The sequence below is a fragment of the Carlito syrichta genome, unplaced genomic scaffold (genome assembly GCF_000164805.1).
Source record: "Carlito syrichta isolate Samal-C Ts95f unplaced genomic scaffold, Tarsius_syrichta-2.0.1 Scaffold305570, whole genome shotgun sequence".
NCBI classification, from domain to species: Eukaryota; Metazoa; Chordata; class Mammalia; order Primates; family Tarsiidae; genus Carlito; species Carlito syrichta.
The window spans coordinates 138,371-156,194 of NW_007249666.1; the positions used below are offsets into that span (position 1 = coordinate 138,371).

The 17,824-nt window shown below is 36.1% G+C and overlaps 1 protein-coding gene across 5 annotated transcripts in view; it reads right to left on the reverse strand.

Moving 5' to 3' along the window:
• RAPGEF6 (Rap guanine nucleotide exchange factor 6) overlaps positions 1–17,824 on the reverse strand; it is a 200,796-nt gene that overhangs the window by 71,511 nt on the left and 111,461 nt on the right. For all 5 annotated transcript variants that reach the window (XM_008061751.1, XM_008061753.1, XM_008061749.1 and 2 more), the window contains exons 8-12: positions 12,454–12,631; positions 10,199–10,335; positions 7,322–7,480; positions 6,586–6,738; positions 2,332–2,496 (exon numbers count right to left, since the gene is read on the reverse strand). In XM_008061751.1, coding sequence (XP_008059942.1) covers positions 2,332–2,496; positions 6,586–6,738; positions 7,322–7,480; positions 10,199–10,335; positions 12,454–12,631 — 792 coding nt within the window. The remainder of the gene's footprint in view (positions 1–2,331; positions 2,497–6,585; positions 6,739–7,321; positions 7,481–10,198; positions 10,336–12,453; positions 12,632–17,824) is intronic.

Sequence of the window (17,824 nt, forward strand, 5' to 3'; positions counted from 1 at the left end):
ACTTAAAATGCAAACTTCATATAATAAATGAAGGTAATCCTATCAATAAAAAAATCAAAAGTGTTTCCAATCAAGAATATGTTTAACCAAAACCGCAACAAAAACCAAATCTGAAACTTCCTTCATTATGAATACTGTACATTTTCAAAGTGGTGAATTGATCTGTTTACTTTGCTCCATAGATTAAAAGAAAAGTTAAAATTAACAAATATAAGTTGATTTGAATAATGTGCCTAACAGAATAAGCAACGAAAATTATGTTTTTTAAAGTTGTGGTAGAATGCGTTTAAAATTCATCATTTTAACCACTTTAAAGTACATAATTCAGAGGCATTTAGCATATTCACAATGTTTCACAATCACCACCACTATGTAGTTCAGAATTCTGGAACATTTTCATCATCCCCAAAGAAAACCCCAAACCCATTAAGCATCACTTTCCTTTTTGCCCTCTATTCAGCCCACTAATCTGCTTTTCTTTCTCTGTTATTTGTCTATTCTTGGTATTTCATGTATATAGAATCACATAATATGTAGCCTTTTATGACAGGCTTCTTTCACTTAGCATATTTTCAAAGTTCACTGATGCTTAGCAAGTATCAGCACTTAACTTCTTCTTATAGTTGATTAATGTTATTGTATGTATATACGGTTGTTCCCACCTTTTGGCTACTGTCAATAGTGCTGCTATGAATATTTATGTCTAAGTTTTTGTTTACACATGTGATTCCAGTTCTTTGGGTATATACCTAGGAGTAGAACTGCTGGGTTATATGGTAACTCTCTGTTTAACTTTTTGAAGAAGTATCAAACTGTTTTCCACAGAGGCTATACCATCTTACACTTCCATAATCAATGTGAGGGACTAAAATTTCTCCACATCTTTGGCAATGTTTGTTATTTTTCATTTTTTTCCTTTTTACAAAGTCATCCTAGAAAGTGTAAAGTGGTATATTATTGTGGTTTTGATTTGCATTTTCCTATGACTAAGATGTTGAACATCTTTTATGTGTGCTTGCTGGGCATTTATATATCACCTTGGAGAAATGTCTATTCAAGTCGTTGGTTCACTTTAGAATTTTGTTGCTTGCCTTTTTGCTATTGAGTTGTAACGGTTCTTTATATATTCTGGATACTAGGCCTTTATCAGATATATGGTTTTCAAATATATCCTCCTGTTCTGTACGTTGTCTTGGCTTTCTTGATAGCGTCCTTTGATACCATAAATGATTTTAATATTGAAGTCCAATCTATCTACTACTTGTTACTTGTGCTTTGGGTGTCATAAGAAACCTTAGAATTATAGCTTTAGCTCTTATATTTAGGTCTATGATGCATTTTGAGATTTTTGTACATGGTGTAAGGTAAGGGTCTAATTTCATTCTTATGCATATAAATATCAAGTTATTACTAAATCACATTTTGTTTATTCCCTAAGCATGCCTTTATTTTCTTGGCAACTGAAGTAGAAATACTTAATTCTAAAAAAGGGGAAAGGGGGAGAAGATTAGGCCTGCTGTTTTAGACACTTTAATCTCCTAATAGAATTCCACAGTCTAACTGCATACAATGTATTTACTTTAAAACATTACTTAGAAAGTCACACCAGGAAATCATGATCCTAATTGTTATTTTCTGAAAACAACTTACTTCCTACCAATTTCCCGAGGTATTACTAGTTTCCATATCCCATGAAATAAAGCAACATAGTTTATTTAACATAGTAAACAATGTTTAATGCAAAAAAAAATACCCAAAGGTGATTTAAATTAGTCACATTAGAGATAAATTAAGGTGTGACAAATAGTTTTCAAATGATTATAAAGCCTATAACTCAGGAAAGTAAAGATATTCCTATTTTGAAGCTTAAAAACAATCTAAGCCCTCTCAAAAATTATTTGATGAAAATTCTTACTAAATTGTTGATCAGCTTTTAAATACTTTACTGATCTTCAGAAACAACCAACTATTTTGGTAAAATTCTAAAATGCTCTCATGCAGCTATCATGTCTCCTAAATTTATAGCTACACCATGGCTTTATTTCAGTTTTTGACTTTTAAGGGTCTTATCCACTTCTAAATGCTATCCTGTCAAAAAAATAACTAAGCAGAAAAAATAACTAAGCCTATGTTACTAATTTTCCTAGGTGAACTGAATCTTGTTCTCAAAACAAACATTTTTTTCTATCAACTCCAAAAGTTTTCATGAATAAAATTTAAGTTAAAAATACTTTCGTGAATGTGCCATGGCATTCCAGTCTGAACGACAGAGACTCCAATTTAAAAAAAAAGCAAACAAACAAACACTTTCATGCCATTTATAAAACCAACCTTATCTCTCAAGCTGTCAATCTTAAACCACTCCAACAGTTTGATCCCAACATCCAAAGGACTTTCAAGAAATGTCCTATAAGTTAGTAGAAAATCTTCTATGTAAGTTGGATCCACAATGGAATGCTCCTCTACTAAATGCATGATGAGACGCTCAGGTGTTGCCTAAAAATCCAGGGATAGAAAAAAATTGGAATATAGATAGCTCAGAAACCAAGAAGTATTGCTGATTACTCCTTTTTGTAGCCACTCCACTAGACAAGTCCTCAAAGTTAGAGTTTCACCTTTAAACCCCTACCACTGTGAGAAGGTAGTTTTTCTAGGTTGTAACCCAGCAGCACCCAGAGGTTTAGAGAGAAAAGGCAGATGAGATGAATAAACACCCAACAGCATTTACTCAACTGCAGCTGTTTTCACTGAATTTTCATCATAGCAGAGCCTCTGAACTTCAATGATTTACTACCGGCATGGGTCACTTCCGCTATAATAGGGTCATGTAATTGTCTCAAGACAACAAAAGCAGTGACAGCTGAACTTAAAAAAAAAAAAAAGGAAAGAAAAAAAAGCCCTCCTCCAAATTTCATTGACTTCAAAATCTCTTCTGCCCAGGCTACAGGAAGAGCACAGCAGTTCAAGACAGTCTGTTTTACCGTTGTAACTTCCCAAAACAGAAGTTTCCTCTTCTATAGTTTCTCCATGCTAGTTCACCATCTTTGAGAGGAACCACAAGTTCTACAGTTTTTTAATTAATCGAGAGTTTAAAATATTTGCCTATCTCCAAATTTATAAAAGAGGAAGGTAGCTTCTGTACCAATGTTAAATTTATTACATTTTTTAGGTTTTTCAAAAGTGGGTACACAAAACAAATACAGAAATAAACCAGATGTTAAGTCTGATATCCATAACCCCCACCTTCAGTTTGGCCATTCATCCAATTTCACTGTTCAGAAAAACTGTTAAGCATATATTAAGACAAACAATGTCCTTACGTAAGAATTTACTTTTTTTAAAGGTACTCATTGTTAACAAGGTATATAAATAATTTATCTAGAAGGAAGTCAGAAATAAGGCTCTTCATGTAACCTACTTAAGAGACAAGAAACCATAGGTCATTACTATTTTCCTACACTCCAAAATACTCTACACCCAAGAGTACCAAATTGGGTTTATTATTCAGGCCAACCCAGGTTTAGTCACTTAATTCTGGCCTTTAGATCATGTATATAGCTAAGTCATGGGTGGAAAATGATTAATGTGTTAAAGACAGGCCATTATTCTGATTGGCTGAATCACTGAGGCAGGGTCCCTACAGAGATTATGACAGACATTCAAAGTTTAATTTACAGATGAGCCCCATAATCAAGCAGAGGCATGTCACCAATGTGCTCGCTAGCATCCAAGAAGGTGGAATACTGGGAGACAGGGTATACAGAGGTAGCAGGCAGAAGAGATGACTGGTGTGGTTATACTAGCATGACAAGAGATTGGTTACAATGAGCCACTGTTGGAGAAGGTATTTACAAACATGGAAGGGGAAAGCATACGGAAAACCCTATGGTACAATATTGGAATTGGAAGTATCATCATAAACAAATGGTTGTTTACTATATATGAGTTACATGTGTATGTGTTTATAATAAACAATATATTTTCTAGCTCTGTTTGATGAAAGGCTCTAAAAGCAATGATACCCCAGCACAATGAATATAATGAATGCCCAGATCTTGGTTTATAAATGCTATCCTCTACTAGAAAGATCCAGGGCTCTCTGGAAAAACGGCTGATTTCAGCGCTGGAACAGAGAAAGCTCCAATGAGCCTCATTATTTGCCAGATTATAAGGAAGTGCTCAAAGAATGATACAGACATGTCAAGGTAATACAGAGTCAGTCTGAGGACAGTTCCACTGGTAAGTCTGGGATAATTTGGGCATTAGAATAATTCTTCTGATGGTAACACAAGTCTATACCAATATAAATAAATTAATGAAACAGAATAGAGAGCTATTTCTTACAGTAAAATGACAGCTAATAAATGTAGGAGAAATCCTAGAAAAAGAATATTACCATTTCAGTCAAGAGTGGTCAATGAAAATAAAGACTGATGGATAGATATTTGTATGTTTGTCAGGCACTGTGGCTCACACGTGTAATTCCAGAACTTTGGAAGGCCAAAGCAGGAGGATTGCTTGAGGCCAGGAGTTTGAGACCAACCCAAGCAACAAAGTGATAACCCTCTTCGATAAAAAGTTAAAATCAACCAGGTATGGCGGTACATGCCTGCAGTCCCAGTACATGGGGAGCTAAGGAGGGATGATTTCTTGAGCCCAGGAGTTGGAGGTTGCAGAAGCTATGATTATGCCACTGTACTCCAGCCTGGGTAACAAAGTGAGACCTCATTTCCTTAAAAAAAAAAAAACAACGAAGTTTCTATCTAGTGCTCACCACCAATTAACTACAGGTTTGTCGACAATGCATTGATACTATCGCAGAACCTCTCTTCAAGCTGGGTGTGGTGGCTCATACCTGTAATCTCAGCACTTTGAGAGGCCAAAGTATAAGGACTGTTTGAACCCAGGAGTTCAAGAGCAGCCTAGGTAACATAGCCAGACCTCATCTCTACAATAAGTCAAAACATTAGCCAGGTGTGTGGTGTGCCTATCATCTCAGATATTCGGGAGGTAAAGTGGAAGGACCACCCGAGCCCAGGAGTTGGAGGCTGTCGTGAACCATAATCATAGCACTGCACTCTAGCCAGGACAACAGAATGAGACCTGGCATAAAAAATAAAAAAAAATTTCTCTACCAAGTAATTACCAGTATCAGAGGGTTACCCTTTGACTTTACAATGAAAATAGGCAGAAGACACCAACATGAGCAGGTCATCAAAGTTAACTTCATCACTGGTGGGACAACAGGTTGACATCATGTGCACCCTGATATGAGCTCTGAGAAGAGCTCAATACCTTTTGTGAAGTTCCTGCCAGAAAAGTATGACTCGAATCTGTAAAAACCAGCTTAGAAAAAGATAAAAAGGCCAACCCGTTTATTTAAATCGAATTCCAATATTGTTAGTGAATTATCTTGCACTATCCGGTCAAGAGAAAACACTAGAAAGATTCAGGTGGAGGGTGATATAAGACCTGTATTCTTTAAAAGTGCTGAGGATATGAACATCAGGGAAACACTGAGGAACTGGTGTAGACTGAGCAACTAAATGCAACTGTGTTCCTGGGTAAGATCCTAGGCCAGAAATGAAAAAGAGATACTGTTGGGACACTTGGTGGAAATCTAAATAGGGTCTTTGGACTAAATGGTCTTATTTAGCAACATTTGCTTCCTAATGTGAAGGATTCTATGGTGTTGATATAAGAGAGTGTCCTTGTTTTTGGGGAATACAGGCTGGAGTGCAGTGGCATGCTCACAGCCACCGCAGTCTCAACCTGCTGGGCTCAGGTGATCCTTCCACCTTAGCCTTCCAAGTAGCTTAACTACAGGCATGCGCCATCATGCCTAGCTAATTTTTGTTGATTTACTGTAGAGATGGGTCTTGGCAAGGTCTAGAACTCATGGGCTCAGGCAATCCTCTCACCTTGGTCTCCCAAAATGCTGGGATTATAGGCGTGAGTCACTGTGTCAATTACTCTAGTTTATATTATATTCAGAGGTCTCTAAAGAGACAAGGAAGGGGGAAGGCAAAGAGTAGAGAAAGGCAGAACTTAGAGAAGGGAAAACCGTATGGGGATTAATTCTCAGACTCTACAATGGTGCTAAGGCTTCTGATTATTTAGCCATAATAAAGTCTTGTTGTATTACCTTCATTTTCAGATAAGAAAGTGAGGTTCAGAGAAGTCAATACCTATTTCAATTTCATAGAGTTCCAGCAAGCACATTACATCTTCACCTAGGATTTCTTATGCCTTTATGACTCTTCCTTAAATTTTCTGTTTTGTTTCTAAATATTGCTGCCGTTGATGAAATCAATTCCCATTATCAGTAGATTATAAAACAAAATTGAGAATGAAAACTCTGACCATTATATTTTAAAATACCCTACCCATTCTGTTATTAAATGGCAAAGTTATCCTTAATTAAAATGTGTAAAAACCAGCTTAGAAAAAGACAAAAGGACCAACAACTTTATTTAAATCAGATTTCAATATGTTGGTGAATTATCTTAAACTGTTCAAAAAGCGGTTAATTAAGATGAAAGCTTTATTCTATCAGACACTAGAATAATAAGTAAAAGCACCTACCTTGATTACAATGTGTCCTTTTCTGGTTCCACTCCGGTCTAGTTCACGATGCTCATGCACCATAACAATTTCTCCCTCTTCCTCAACTTTATGAGTATTTTTTTCCACATGATTTAAAATTCTCCAATAATCCTGCTGGGCTATACAGACAAACTGTCCAAGAACAACATGGGGACAACTAATGAATCTATAGTACATAAATATATCACTATGCACCAAAACAGAGCACAAAGGTAAGAAATCTAGAGGCATCAGTTATTTTTCATTCGATTCCTTTAATCTGTAATAAAAATCAAGGTAAGGCAATTCATGCACAAAGAGACTAAAAAAGTCCAATCTGTTTGAATTCTGGTCTTTAAAAGGAGAAGTGAACATCTACTTCTCTCAAAACTGACACAATGCAAAGAAAACATGAAGCAGGAGTAAGTTAGAAACAAACAACCGGGAAGTTCCTATTTCTTTCCTTTATTTAAAAAAAAAAAACTGAGTTGGCTAATATCAGATAGAAATGTAACAAACGAGAACTTATTTTATATATTCCCTTTTTGAAAATGCATAGCTTGCTTAATGTCATAAATATCTGAGGCATATACAAAATCTAGTTTTCTTTATTAACTGTGAGCTACTGAAACTCATAATTCTCAAACAAAGCTATTTTGGGGTGGGGGGGAGAACAGGCTCAGTCATTTAAAATCAACAAAAAAGCAAGAATACTTGACCAATGAGATAAGTTTACCTGACAATCATCTACTTTAGTCCTGACAATTCCATGCATGTACTGCTTATCCAGAGTGGGAGTAATTCCAAAACTATTTCCCATAAACAAATTTTCAATTTTTCCATCTGGATGACTGATTTCTACAGTGCCATTTAAAATAACATACCATGAGTCAAGCTACAGAGAAAAAAACAAGGTTTTAACAATTTTTTAACTTTGAAAAGCATACACACATACAAATATTTATATACATAACTTGCATTATTTAAAAAAGAAAAAAGAGGCTATATTACTAAATACTGTCAGTAACAACCTATGCCTTGTCTATGCAAACCACTAAAGTTTATTTTACTCTTTCTTTTTTTATTCACCAAATAAGGATTTTCATAATTGACCAACTTTTCTGAGATAAAATAGTGTAATATTTAAGACTACAAACTCTTGGAATGTTAATCCAGACTCTGCCACTGACTAGCAGAATGACTTTGGACAAGTTATTTAACTTCTCTGGGCTTCAGTTTCCCTACTGCTAAAATGGTCTATTATCAGTATCTATGAAACAGTATCTATCATAGAATTACTATGTTAATTAAAAGAGTTAATACATACTAAGTACTTAGAACAGTGACTGGTACATATCAAGCATTAAAAAGATAGCTTAAAAAATAGATAACTAAAGATTAATTCAAATAGACTGGTAAAAACCTAACTTTTAAGGCACATCTAACAAAATAAAACATTCAAAATATCTCCTGATGTTAAGAAAACATTGCCTGAATTTACATGGAAATATTTAATGCCCCAGGAGATATATCTTATGTTATCTCACTTTGTTGCCCAGCCTTAAGTGCAATGGTGCAATCATAGCTCACTGAAGTCTTAAACTCCCAGGCTCAAAAAGTCCTCCCATCTCAGCCTCCAGAGTAGTTAAGACTATAGATGTGTGCCACCACACTCAGTTAATTTTCTAAATTTTTTTTATAGCAGATGGTGTCTCACTATGTTGTATAGGTTGGTCTCAAATTCCTGGTCTCATGTGTTCCTCTCACCTCAATCTTCAAGTTGCTGGGATTACAAGTGTGAGCCACTGTGCCTGGCTCCAAGGAGATATATTTTTAAAGGTCTACTATATATAAATGAAAGACTACTTACTGTCCTTTAATACCCAACTACTCTTATAAGTCTAAACTTTCAATGGTTTTAATGTAATTTAAGGAAAATCTAGATTACAAGCTCTAAGGGTACTCAATGGGAACAAAAAATATTTTTTTCAAAAGTGTACTTCTTTTGATTATTTGAAATATAAAGTATACTCACTATGGAACTTGTAGATTACATAAGCTACTTGAGGACAAAGATTGTTTGGTTTTTCCACCACAATGCTCTGTGTCTAGAACAAATTCTGGCACAAAGTAGGAACACAAAAAAAGTTTTGCTGATAGAAATGTGAAAAATTAGTAGAATACAAAAACTTGTAAAAAGAAAATTAAAGTTACTCAAAATCCCATTGTCTACACAGTTGCTTAAAGTTTGTCGCCGATGTATGATTTTACATAGTTAAAATATACTATCCTGCTTTAAAAAAATACTATATTCATTTGTTCAAATTTTTTTGGGGAGCCCATTCCATGTGCCAGATGTTTTCTAAGATGTGGGGAGAAAACTGATGGCTAGAGACAAGGGATCTGCCATCAAAGAACATCTATCAAATACTTAAAAAACCTGTATAATATTATGTACTGTAGCTGTATAGTAATTTAGTTAACCATTGCTTATTACTGAATTATATTTTGGTCATCAAATTTTTACTCATATATTGTTTATATTATGTAAATTTATAAACAATATAATTAGGTAGTAGTGAGTATATAAATACATATATTATAAACATACTGCAATACGTATCTCTTGAAATAACTCTTGAGTTTTAAATGTGTCTTTAGAATAGATACTCAGAGGTGAAATAACAGGTTAGAGGTTGTGAGTACTTTGAGAATTTCTAAATGATTTTCCAGAAATGCTGTACCAATTTATATTCCTATTAGCAGTATATGACAATGTTTGTTTACTGGTATCTCAACATTAATCTTTACCTATTTGATAAAAATAAATGATGAAACACTTCCTAACAATAGTAATACCTTCCCAATTCTCTGCATCCTTCCCCCAATCCATCCTTGAGTTACTATTTGAGCTTTTTCTTTTTTGAGTTGGAGTCTCACTCTGTCGCCCAGACTGGAGTGCAATGGCTGCTCCCAGCCACCGCAGCCTCGAACTGCTGGGCTCCAGCAATCCTTCCGCCTCAGCCTTCCAAGTAGCTGGAACTACAGGTGCGTGCTACCACGCCCGGCTAATTTTTTTATTTATTGTAGAGATGAGGTCTCACCAAGTTGCCCAGGTGGGTCTCGAACTGGCGGCCTCAGGCAATTCACTCACCTCGGCCTCCCAAAGCGCTGGGATTACAGGCTGAGCCACGGAGCCTGGGCTATTTGATCATTTTTAAACAAAGACTTGCTACATAAATGACTCAACAGGTAGCCGGTCACTAGAAGGCATTAGTTCCAATACACTTTACTTACTTTTTAAAAAAATATATAATATAGAAAAGGAGTAAGGAGAATACTTGATAAATGTTTTAGTCAATAATGAGATAAGAATACAAACAGAACAATAATTAAGAATCTTTTAAAAGTCTTACAATCTATTTTGAGAAGTAAAAACAAATTTTGTTCATTGAATATTATTTACTGAGCAACTAATGTGCGCAAAGTTGACTGTTAGTAAATGAAAAAGTAAAACAAAACCAAAAACTTATCTCTTTAGAAATTATATGGAAAATCAAATTAGTTTGAGTTAGTATTCATAATACTGTGCATCATTTATCTGCTGACCTACCTCTTGCCCATCTTCAAGAATAATAGCTCCAGCCTGCTCTACCACTTCAAAAATCATCACAGAACAGAGCTCTCTCCTTACAGACATGGTCATGTTAGTGAAAGCAGGGAGCTGATGCATAAACTCCAGTAATTGTTCTATAAGAAAAAAGAAATTATAGTATAAAGACCATCAGGATTACACCTTAAAGATACAACAAAATCTAGAATTAAATATCCTATTGCCTAGTCAACTTATAAACTTATAAAGTTAAAGTAGAGAAACCAAGGTACTATTCGTTGATTTAAAAATCAGTTATTTGATTTGGCATTTATACAGACTCACACAAAAGTATAGGCATAATGGAAGATACTAGAATTCACAACCTCTGGAGAGAGCTAGGACACTACACAGGTTCAGTTCAGATGAGGCTGGAGAGTTTAGCTACTTTTCCCAGCCTGAGATGACATTCCATGATGGTTAAGTTTAGTGATGCCCTCTGACCTAATACATTAGTGAAAAAGTCTTTTGTCTAGTTCTTATTGGGCTAAAGGTTGTCTTTTTCTTTTTTTTAAATGACATTAATAAATTACAATAAGTAATTGAGTTAGGGCTAACAAATGTGAAGTATAACTCCGGATTTGTCTAAGCAACTAGGTAACTTAACCAACAAATGTTCATGGGTACTTCAGGTCATTCCATGATATAGATACAAGTGTAATAAAGATAAATATAAGGAAGAAATACATACAAGCAAAATTATTAAATAAAAATAACTATAAGGTACTATATATCCACAGAAAATTGGAATTGTATTTCAATTTTTAAAAGTTTTTTGAAAATAGCATAGTATGCGATCTTTATCATGAAAAATGCACTTTCAGTTTTGACCAGATAATGTTCACACAAATCCGCATTGCAGGCTATATCTTTAGAATAACAAGGAATGTTCAAAAATATTGATCTTTACTCACATAAATTATAATTGTTATTTGTTATCAGTAGCAGCATCTTCTAATAGCTGCCATGTAAATGACAGCTATTATAAAAAAGAAATCCAGAATAAAACCTTGAATCATAACAACATATAGTTGACACTAAGTAATCTTTATTCCTTAAAGATAATATCATCTTTAGTTATCATTCAACTTCCCAACATAGTATAGTAACTAGCTCTGTAAAAAAATTACATAACAGGGAAATTCATCAAGTTGTATCAAGAACAACAAAATATATATTTATATTCAAGTTAGGGAAATAATAGCTTTAAAAAAATATTTGCAAGTTTTAAAAAGCAAATTCATAAACATTGGACACTTGTACTGTGTTTTTAATGGCTTATGGACATTAAAAATATATTTAATGCAAACAAAGATTTTGTTTTATAAATAGTGGCAGCCTATCTCAAAGATGGCTGTCAAAGATCCCTGCCTCCTGACAGTCATGTATTTGAATAGTTCTCTCCTATATTATTATATCAGGGTGGCTCCGTGTGACAAACAGAATTTGGCAGAATTAATGATGCATCATTCCTAAATCCAGATCTTAAAAGACATTGTGGCATCTCCCTTATTCTTCTTTGGATTACTTACTTTGGGGGAAGCCAACTGCCGTGTTGTAAAGATACTTATGGTGTCTATGGAGAGGCCCAAATCAAGAGGAATTTAGGGTCTTATGCCAAAAGTCACGTGAGTAGCCATCTTGAACATAGATTCTACAGTTCAGTTCAGTGAAGACTCAGATGACTGTAGTCCCCTGTCATTTCTGACTACAACCTCATGAGAGATACTAAGCCAGAATAACCAAGCTAAGCTACTCCTAAATTCCTGGCCCACAAAAGCTGTGAGATAATAAATGTATGCTGTTTTATGCCATGAAGTTTTAGAGCAATTTGTCTTGTGGCAACAAGTCACTATATAAGTTAAGGTACAAAATCTTATTGTGAACAGATGTATTCCTTTTTTTTTTAGAGTCAGGGTCTCACTCTGTCACTCAGGCTGGAGGACTACAGTGGCATGATCATGGCTCACCACAGCCTCCAATTCTTGGGCTCAAGTGATCCTCCAGTCTCAGATTTTCAAGTAGCTGGGACTATACGTGCATGCTACCATGCCCTACTAATTTTCTTATTTTTTCCTGTAGAGATGAGGTCTCACCCTGTTGCCCAGGCTGGACTCAAACTCCTGGGTTCAAGCAGTACTCTGGTCTCAGCCTCCCAAAATGCTGGGATTATAGGCGTGAGCCACTGCACCTGGCCAAACAGATGTATTTCTTACCAACGTCATCATCAGTTTTGTCTGCAGGCTCTTTTTCAAGACATTCTCGAACAAGATCTCGTCCCTGCAATGGATCTGTTCTATCAATCTCTTCATCTTCCTCTTCATCATCCTCAGAATCAACAGGTCCTTCTGGAAGACGTGTTAAATCTACATCTCCTACCTCACTCTCTGTAGCCTATGGAAGGAAATTCTGATCACTTTTCATTTCACATTAAATGTCACAGTTGAAACGAATCAAAACAATCCCTCCCTACCAAATATTATAAAGAATTAGGAAATACTTTATGTTGCATCAAGAATACAGTGACAGGATAGATCTTTATTTATAGAAACTTTCTTTCTGCCCAGAATTTACAGGATCACCTTTCCATAGTGTGACAACTAGGTGATAAAACTGTGTAAGTATAAAATGATCAGATGACTCAAACATCAGTAAATGTATTAATATCTGTTTTCTAACAAAGACTTGCATTTTTTTTTTTTTTTTTTTTTTGAGTTGGAGTCTCACTCTGTCGCTCAGACTGGAGGGCAGTGGCTGCTCCTGGCCACCGCAGTCTCGCCTGCTGGGTTCCAGGGATCCTTCCGCCTCAGCCTTCCGAGTAGCCGGAATTACAGGTATGCACTATCACGCCCGGCTAATTTTTTGATTTATTGTAGAGATGAGGTTTCGCTGCCCAGATGGGTCTCGAACCCATGGACTCAGGCAATCCACTCACCTCAGCCTCTCAAAGGTGCGGGATTACAGGCTGAGCCACCGAGCCCGGCAAGACTTGTATTTAAAAAAAAAAATTGTTTATTTTTATTATTTTTGAGTTGGAGTCTCACTCTGTCGCCCAGGTTGGAGTGCAGTGACATGCTCACAGCCACTGCAGCCTCAACCTGCAGGGCTCAGGTGTTCCTTCTGCCTCAGCCTTACAAGTAGCTGGAACCACAGGCACACAGCCACCATATCCAGCTAATTTTTTAAATTTATTGTAGAGATGAGGTCTCGCCAAGTTGCCCGGGATGGTTTTGAACCCATGGGCTCAAGCAATCCTCTCACCTCAGCCTCCCAAAGTGCTGGGATTATAGGTGTGAGCCACCGTACCTGACCGACTTGTATTTCTTAACAGTAGAGGTTTTCTAAAACATGAAGTACAAGAAAGAGAAAGTTTTACCAATAATCACTTTATGAGAGTACCTGTTAGTCTATGCTGGGTGTTATGAAAAAGATATCATTCTTTTATTACAGAATGTAAATTAAGAACAGAAGTTTAAAGAAAGGTTAAAAAAATAGTACTAAAATGCACATAATAGACCAATAGTAAAGAACTAAACAAATACCCATCATGTCCCAATACCTTACTGTTGAATCTAAAAATGTTCAAAGAACTATGATTATCTAACCCATCTTTAAAATAAGCTTATACTTACAACTATAACTTTGGAAATCTATTAGTCTCAGATATTTGTAAAGAAACTATCAAACTTTTTTTATAAAACCATAAACGAAAAGAATCATTCATAGAAAATAATTAAAATGTCGTTTAGGAAATAAAATTGTCCTGAAGTGGATTCTTAAATATTTCTAAATATTACACTCACTTGATTCATACTGTAAATGAAAAAGCATGAATATTAACATCATTATAGAAAATATGAGTGAACACACAGGAACTCAATAATAAATAAAAAATAAGCACTCAAATATGAGTATTAGTGAAGACTAGAGAATCTTCACTCAAATATTTAAATATCATCTTGTATCATCTCATGTTTTGAACATTTACTGTGTTATCTGCCAAGAAGAGGATCTTCCTTCTTTTGAGGATTGCTGTTCCTCTCAATCTTTTTTTTGGTTGGGGGAGGAGGGAGGCTGGAGAACAGTCATATGATTAAAGATACTACTGCAGCCTTGACGTTCTGGACTCAGGAGCTCCCTGTGGCTTCCTTATTTTTCTTACCTCTCTTTCTCTGTGACACTTCCTATCACAAGTGCCCAGGCTGTGCTGTGCTCCTTTATTCTTTCAAGTAGCTGGAACTACAAGTGTGCACCACCACATTCGGTTTATTTTTTAATTTATTGTAGGGACAGGGTCTTGCCAAGTTGCCCAGACTGGTCTCCAACTCCTGGGCTCAGGCAATCCTCTCTCCTCCACCTCCCAAAGCGCTAGGATTATAGGCATGAGACACAGCATCAGGTCCCCTCTCTTAAACTAGAGATTCCAGTGGGAAACGGCGTCCTGTTCCCTGACTAAGCAAGCTAAGGTAGAAAGGGCTTTTTTTCTGATTTCATACATAAATGGATTTGGAAACAGTATTTTTTCTTCTCTGGTTGCTGAATTGGAAGAATGTGAAAGTAGATATCCTACTGACACGTGGAAATGTTTTTTTGTGGCAGGAGAAAAATGAAACTAATAAACAGAGAAAGGGGAAGGAGAATGAGTAGGACACTGATCAAGAAAGGCAGACACAGAAATAGAGAAACAGACAGACACAAAGCAACAGAAACAAAGCATGCAGGACAGAGAAAAAAGGAGCACAGCACAGCCTGGGCACTTGTGATAGGAAGTGTCACAGAGAAAGAGAGGGAAGAAAAATAAGCAAGCCACAGGGAGCTAAAAGACTAGAGAGTGACAAACAGACAAAAGCAGACATATCTCCAGCATCCAGGTTCCCTGAGGCTACAGCTGCCTCTGCTTTTTCCAGGTGGGGGGAGGGAGGGTCTATAAATTATCCTTTAACTTCTGTTAATTAAAGTTAGGACTTTAACACCTGCAAATGAAAGAGTCTTGATCTGTTTTGTAAGACCGTGTTTTATATTTCTCTTTGGATTTCTGCACAGCTTTAAGTAATAACTGGTTAACAACTTAGACAAATACCCAACCTGAGATTTTATATTAGAAAAGCTGGCTGCTAAGGATCTGCTATGGTCTAAAAGTCTATGTCCCCTCAAGATTATTATGTTAAAATCTTAACCCTCAAGGTGATGATATAAGAAGGTGGGCCTTTAGGAAGTTATTAGGTCATGAGACCCTCATTAATGAAATCAATATAAAAGAGGCTTGAGGGTGGCCAAGGGTGGTAGCTCACGCCTGCAATCCCAATACATTAGGAGGCAGAGACAGAAGGATGCCTAGAGTCCAGGTGATCCAGACCGGTATGAACAACATAACAAGAACCTGTCTCTACAAAAAAATAGCCGGGCAAAGCGGTGTATGCCTGTCAACTAGCTACTTGGGAGGTTGAGGTAGGAGGAGTGCAAGGTTAATGGTGAGCTATGATTGCACCACTGCACTCCATCCAGCCTGGCTGACAGAGCAAGATCCTACTTCTTAAAAGAAAAACAAAACAAAAAGCCTGAGGGAGTTCATTCTCCTTTTCCACCACACAAAGACACATTTAAAAGGTGCTATCTATGAACCATAAAGAGGACCTTCACAAGACAACAAGCTTTGAAGTTTCCAGACTCCAGAATTGTGAGAAATAAAGTTCTGTTGTTTATAAGCTCTGGCATTTTGTATAGCAGCCCGAATGGACTAAGACAAAGTCATATAGGGGCTATCCTATTTTATGACTAAGTAGTATGCTCTGAGTTGTTTTCCAGCTATGAAGATTTAGGGTTTAAATGGAGCACAGTCTGAATAGTACCTTTTTGGAACCATAAACTTCTTTACAGGCTACAATTGCTTTTCAAAGACAAGTACTTTTAAATACATATGCTAAAAAGACTTTCCCCAAAACCTACATTCCATTCACTAAGAAAAGTGTTAAAAAACACTAAAACAATATTTTCTACATGTTAATTTAATTTTTCAGAATATACCCCTGAAGAGTGCTTTTCCATTTTATCAATTTTTAAATATAATCTACATTATAAATTAGGGATCTTAAACTGGCCTGTCCTTCATCCTAGTCTAAGGCTTTCATCCCCTGGCCCAGGTTATTTCAACCTAGTCTCATTCGCACTTTTGGGATTATGGTTGACAAAAAGATGGATGGCTCACAACATAAGAAGGCAAGATACAGTTTAGTTACAGGGACAATAGGGAAGGCTTACTATCTTGTGCGTGTGAAATGAAGACATTTAAGATAGCTCTTTATGAAGAATGTCATGCGTTAGGACTGGGAAAAGGCTACTAACAGTTTTTTAGGAACTTTCTAAGACCAACTGCAAAAGAAAGAATACAATCTATTCTTACTATTATATTATATTATAATATATTCTATCTTCTTACAGCTGTACTTTTTTCAAAGCAATGTAAAAAGAATGAATAAAATTAGTTGAAAAATATACTAAACTGTTAAAAAATATTAAGAGTATACAAGGCCGGGCACAGTGGCTCAACCTGTAATCCCAGCACTTTGCGAGGCAGAGGTGAGAGGACTGCCTGAGCCTAGGGATTCAAGACCAGCCTGGGCAACTTGGTGAGACCTCGTCTCTACAATAAATCATAAAAACTAGCCAGGTGTGGTGGCATGAGTCGGTATTTCCAGCTACTTGGAAGGCTGAGGCGGAAAGATCACCTAGGCCCAGCAGGTTGAGGCTGCGGTGGCAATGAGCATGCCACTGCACTCCAGTCTGGGCGTCAAGAGCGAGACTCCAATTCCAAAAAAAAAAAAGTACACATAAATAAATATTAACCACCACACCCAGTCAATTTTTAAAAAATAAGATTGGCCAAACATGGTAGGAAATTAAAAAAATTTTTTTAAATTTAAAAATAAATAAAAAGAACCACATACAGAGCAAAGGTCTAATTCCTTGAGTAACAAAAGGAAGCCACGTCCTTGACACAAAGGTAGATATGATGATCACCAGGACTATAAGTCATTTCATGATACTTCTGAAGATGCTTCCTTGACAGAAAGTTTAATTCTCTAATTAGATATAGATTTAAAAAATCTTTTTTGAGTCATTTCTGTTGCCTAGGAGTACAGTGGCACAATCACAGCTCACCACAACCTCCCAACTCCTGGGCTAAAACGATCCTTCCACCTTAGCCTCCTAAGTAGCTGGGACTACAGGAATGCACCACCACATCCAGCTAATTTTTAAAACTTTATGTAGAGACAAGGTCTCGCTATGATATTGTCCATGCTGGTTTCAAATTTCTGGGCTCAAGCAATCGTCCTGCCTCTTCCTGAACCACCATGACCAGCCATTAATTTTTTTTAAATGTAGTATCCACAATGTTCAGCATACAATAAAAGCTTGCTACAGATGTAAAGTAGGGAAATGTGACTTGTAACCAGGAGAAAATTCAATCAATATAAGAGACACAGGAATGACAGAGATGACAGAAGTAGGAGACAAGAACTTTCAACATTTATTACATATAAGTTCAAAAAATTTAAAAGAAAACAAATATAATTAGAGGAAAATGGA